This window comes from Oncorhynchus masou, chromosome 12 (genome assembly GCF_036934945.1).
Source record: "Oncorhynchus masou masou isolate Uvic2021 chromosome 12, UVic_Omas_1.1, whole genome shotgun sequence".
NCBI classification, from domain to species: Eukaryota; Metazoa; Chordata; class Actinopteri; order Salmoniformes; family Salmonidae; genus Oncorhynchus; species Oncorhynchus masou.
Window position 1 is genome coordinate 19,028,966 of NC_088223.1, and position 5,608 is coordinate 19,034,573.

The 5,608-nt window shown below is 40.9% G+C and overlaps 1 protein-coding gene across 1 annotated transcript; it reads left to right on the forward strand.

Moving 5' to 3' along the window:
• Positions 1-242: 242 nt before the first annotated feature.
• Positions 243-3,353, forward strand: LOC135549653 (BET1 homolog). The gene is made up of 4 exons (XM_064979825.1): positions 243-401; positions 729-835; positions 950-1,006; positions 1,249-3,353. Exons 1-4 carry the CDS (start codon positions 383-385, stop codon positions 1,402-1,404), a joined length of 339 nt encoding a protein of 112 aa, XP_064835897.1. The 5' UTR covers positions 243-382; the 3' UTR covers positions 1,405-3,353.
• Positions 3,354-5,608: the final 2,255 nt, after the last annotated feature.

Below are 5,608 nucleotides of genomic sequence, written 5' to 3' on the forward strand. Positions count from 1 at the left end.
GCTTGCACAGATGATCAATTCCTTTTGGGTTTTGTAGACTCCTAAAATAAAATTCCCCATTGTAGATTTTACATTTATTCTCTAATGTATCTATTTGTTTATGTCATGACATCCATTGCTCTCGCTGTGACTGTTAATTGAGGGCAATTATTTTCAATTCGTTATTATTGCTCTCGGGTGCGGTGATGAAGTAAAAATATAATTGAATCCTCTGCGATGAAATTTTAGTCTGCCTTATCGGCTTCCGTACGATGTCGTGGCGTTTCCGATCTTGTTGAAGTAGTGTTAGCTTGCCAGCTACCAACAAAAACAGCTACTGCTGCTCATCTCTGACATTAGCTATCACCTTAAAGATAGGACATCTCTGATAGAATAAATCAAAATGAGACGCGCAGGTTTGGGTAAGTTTCTGTTTTAGTCCATCGTTTTCAACAGAGAACGCTCATTCGGGCTAGTTAGCAGGCTGGCTAGCTCACATATGTATAAAGAACGGGCTAGCTAGCTAGCTACTACACTTACTGACCAACTTGTTTTGGAAATTGTCATCATGGTTGCATTATAGCTAACTAGTGAACTGTCTTTTACCTACTTAGCTAAGTTACATTTTAATGCATAAGCGTGTTACCCACACTGATGCTACCTGACAGGCCTTCATAGGTAACGTAGCTAGATATTTCTAGTTTATTTGGCTAACGTATATCAATGCTTTTGTACATCATGTCAAACAGGCGAAGGAGGACCTGGAAATTATGTGGCCAGCGGGTACAGCGCGTATGAAGAGGAAAATGAACACTTACAAGAGGGTCTGAGAGCCAAAGTCAGCGCCTTGAAACATGTATGTCAATGTGGGCAGGGCTCCGGGAAATTATATAATATGGGGTTGAGAGGTCTGGCTATCTCATATTGTTATCAAGTCCTCTGATGAGCCTATTCCATGTTTGTCCTACAGCTGTCAATAGATATTGGAACCGAAGTGAAGTACCAGAACAAAATTTTGGATGATATGGTAAGGAAGTGAGTCATTGTCTGTCTACTCTGCATAAGTACACTGCAGCTCAAGACTTATTCACACACACACATCTCACTTTCTGTACCCCCTTTGCCAGATTGCACAAATGAAAAATTAAGCTGAGTTGGCATCATTTCACGATATTGCACAACAGATCGGCTATTTCACAGAGCAATTCATATCAGGACAGCAAAACATGTCACTGGATTTATTTATTTTTTATTTTTTTCTGCTAACAGGACTCAGACTTTGACTCAACAGGTGGTTTGCTGGGGGCCACCATAGGGAGAGTGAAGCAGCTTTCCAGAGGAAGCCAGACCAAGCTCCTGTGTTACATGCTGCTCTTCTGCCTCTTTGTCTTTACCCTCCTCTACTGGTTTATCAAACTGAGGTGATACATTACAGGAGGCCCCGGCTTTTCCCTCCCTGCCTCCACCATAAGTCCGCCACTGGATCAGAAGACCATGATGACGATGATAATCAAATTGTCACACACGCCGAATACAAGTGTAGACCTTACCGTCAAATGCTTACTTAGGAGCCCTTAGCCAACAGTGTGACAATGACAATAGGGGGTAATAATGCATGGCTGTTATTCATTTTAGACAGCCCTAATGGAATTAATAGACACCACCATAAGTTCACGATTGTAACAATGTCCATTAACGATGAGGTATATTCTAGGTTCATTTGTAACTTGAGTGATCTAGTTCATCAGTGATCTGGTAAGGTTAAGCAGTAACATACAGTGCATTCGGAAAGTAGTCAGACCCCTTGAATATTTCCACATTTTACATTACACCATTCTAAAATTGAAAAGCAATTTAATCCATCTAAACACTATCCCATAATGACAAAGCAAAAACAGGTTTAGACATCTACATAAATATTCAGACCCATTACTCAGTACTTTGTTGAAGCACCTTTGGCAGCGATTACAGCCTCAAGTCTTCCTTGGTATGACTACAAGCTTGGCACACCTGTATTTGGGGAGTTTGTCACATTCTTCTCTGCAGATCCTCTCAATCTGTCAGGTTGAATGGGGAGCGTTGCTGCACAGCTATTTTCAGGTCTCTCCAGAAATATTAGATCAGGTTCAAGTTTGGCCTCTGGCTAGGCCACTCAAGGACATTCAGAGACTTAGGGTCATTGTCCTGTTGGAAGGTGAACCTTCGCCCCAGTCTGAGATCCTGAGCAGGTTTTCATCAAGATTCTCTGTTCTGTTCATCTTACCCTCAATCCTGACTAGTCTCCCAGTCCCTGCTGCTGCCAGGGTTTTCTCCAGATGTGATGCTTGACATTCAGACCAAACAGTTCAATCTTGTTTCATGGTCCTTTCCTTTTGACAAACTCCAAGTGGGCTGTCTTGTGCCTTTTTACTGAGTTGTGGCTTTCGTCTGGCCACTCTACCATAACTGCCTGATTGGTGGAGTGCTGCAGAGATGGTGGTTCTTCTGGAAGGTTCTCCCATCTCCACAGAGAAACTCTGGAGCTCTGTCAGTGACCATCGAGTTCTTCATCACCTCCCTGACCAAGGCCCCAATTGCTCAGTTTGACTGGGCTGCCAGCTCTAAGAAGAGTCTTGGTGGTTCGAACTTCTTCCATTTAAGAATGATGGGGGCCATTGTGTTCTTGGACATTCAATGCTGCAGACATTTTTTTGGTACCATTCCCAGGATCTGTGCCTTGAAACAATCTCTATATAGACAAGTGTGTGCCTTTCATGTCCAATCAATTGAATTTACCACAGTTGGACCCCAATCAAGTTGTGGAAATATCTCGATCAATGGAAACAGGATGCATCTGAGCTCAATTTTGAGCCTCATAGCAGAAGGTCTGAATTAATAAAGTATATAGCAAAAATGTCAAATCTATTTTCACTTTGTCATTATGGGTATTGTGTATAGATTGATGAGGGGGGGGGATAATTTAATCCATTTTAGATTAAGGCTGTAACATAACAATGTGGGATAACTCGAGGGTTCTGAATACTTTCCGAATGCACTGTATATACAAATGCGACTAAGCTCTCAAGGCTGAGTCACTGAGGAGCTCTCCAGTGCATGATTCATAATGCTATCTGTATGCAAATGTGATAGATGTCATGATCTTGAAGAGATTGCTTGATCCAGTGTGACACTGACATTTGATCAATAGTGTTCAACTGTAGAGTTCTACTATAAACACACACCTTGTTTATTTGTTTTGAGGAATAAATTATAAGGCTACACTCTCACTTCAAAACATTTCCTATCCAGTCTACAGCGACCGTTCATTTCTACCACGTGAACAACTTTAATGTAAATGTGTTTTATATGTAAATAAACAAGATGTATGTTTTGAATTTGACTCAGCGAGTAAGATCCATTTCCCCACTTTCATTAAGGAGACGTCAACATATTCAGGCTCAGTTGAGGTGCAGTGTTTAGCTTATTTTATACAAATAACGGGAAATACTATTCATTGCATTCCTGAGACTACAAAAATTGGACAGAATCTGTGCTGACAAAAGTTGATTTTTGACATTGATTACAAATCCTTTCCACTTCACATTGAAAAGAAAACACAATGATAATAAATTCACATCTGTAGGATGGGCTGTTTTCAATTGCTGTAAGGCAATGAATGGAACCGAAGTTATACTGAAGAATCTTATCGATGGAAATCTTATGCATGTTTCCCCAGGTTGGAACTATGGAGGAGATATTTGAAAAAAATGTTTCTGGCTTTCCCTGTAGTCTAGTAGATGCATTATCATATGGTAAATGCAAAACTGTCCAATAGCCATGATGAGGGGTTAAATGGATTAATTTAAGAGTTTATGAATTGCCCTTCAGTTCTTTGATTTCTAAGGCTGCATTCAATTCCAGAAAATGTTTCTGTTCCTTCTGACCTTGTTCACTCCCCTTCACGGACTTGATAGGACTGGATAGATGTAAGCAAAATGGAGGAAACTAAGTTGAGGTATCGCTACCACCTATCCAGTCATTATAGATAAGTGAAAGAAAAGGAACTATGAGTTGATTCGATTCATCTGCCCTGGGTAGGCGTGTTTTGCACCGTGTGAAAGTTGATTGCATTCGTTTTGGAACCGGGCTGCCTCCCAGCGGGAGCCAGGTGCCCCCCAGCGGGAGCCAGGTGCCCGGTTCAAAGCCCACGGCGAAGTTGGCTCGAATCAGAAGTCACGTAATTACCACGTGGAGTAATGAGTAGGATTCTGTGTTTTCACATGCAAAAGTGATTGCTGTTGATAAAAACACTATCTGCCTTGTTTGAAAATTCTGACATATATTTAATGGAAAGAGATGTTTCTGGACGACATACCATGCTGCCTTGTTGACAAAATGACAGTGGGGGAGATTACTGTTCAATTTGAGAAGAGTGCTCCTCCCTCACCGCTTTGCCCATTTATGTCACAGGCCATAGACTTGTGTCCAGCGGCTCAGCATAATCCAATCCGCCTAATGTTCTGGATTGACGTGTAGCTCAAGGGAAAGAGACACTAGCACTGTGACATCAATTCTGGTCTGGGGCCTTGGGTAGGGTGTCCATGTACTTGCAGATGATTGACAGCATTACCTCATCAGCACCTCCTCCAATGTAAAATAACCTGGCGCCTCTGCGAATAAAAAAGAAAAGAAAAACAAATTAACACTGGGGTAATTCAATGACAGTTATAACCTCGGCCACATTCTTAAAAAACATGTAAACCACGTACTATTTTCGTCCATGAAGTACAACAATGAGGACTCGTTTCTGATTAGATGCTTCAATTATTAAAGTTTCATTTCCTGAGCAAAATTACCAATCTGACCCAGAATGTTCATGGAATGTACTACTGTAGTATCGAAAGTCAACATCACTGTTGCGTAACTATATTGACAAAAAAATTGAATCAAATTGTATTTGTGACAATCTGTGTGCATGCATTAAAAGGCCCAGCCGCAAACAAAATTTCCCCATGGAAATCAGTCATTGTCCCAAATAGCACCCTATTCCCTATTTAGTGCACTACATTTCACAATTTCCCTGTGTAGTGCACTACATTTGACCATAGCCTTTTGGGTCCTGGTCAAAAGTAGTGCACTATATAGGGAATGAGGTGCCATTTGGGACGCAAACATTACGTTATCTTGAATAGACCCACCTGTGGAGCGATAGTGGAGGGAGTGCAGCAGCTCGATCTCTGTCTCCAGCTCAGCCAGTCTGAAGTGGACTGACTGGTGGAAGAGAACAGACATCTTGAAGATCTTCCTCTGTCTGGTGTACTGACACATTTCAGTTGAAGGCATTCAGTTGTACAACTGACTAAGTATCCCCTTTCCCCTTTATAGCTATGTACAACAAGTATATTATTCTGGCTTTACCTAGCTCTGTTAGTGATATATGACCTTTTTCTATTTTTTAAAGAACTAATTAACCTGATTTTGTCAGATAGCAGCTCTATAGAGATGAGATGATAACTTGGAATTAAATAATAAAGTCATCAAATAAAACAAATGTAACATACGCAACAACTGAAATATTTTATTCAATTAAAGTTGTGAATAAACTGTGGTTAATAAGGGAGAAGCAGTAATGGGCATCACTACCATCATG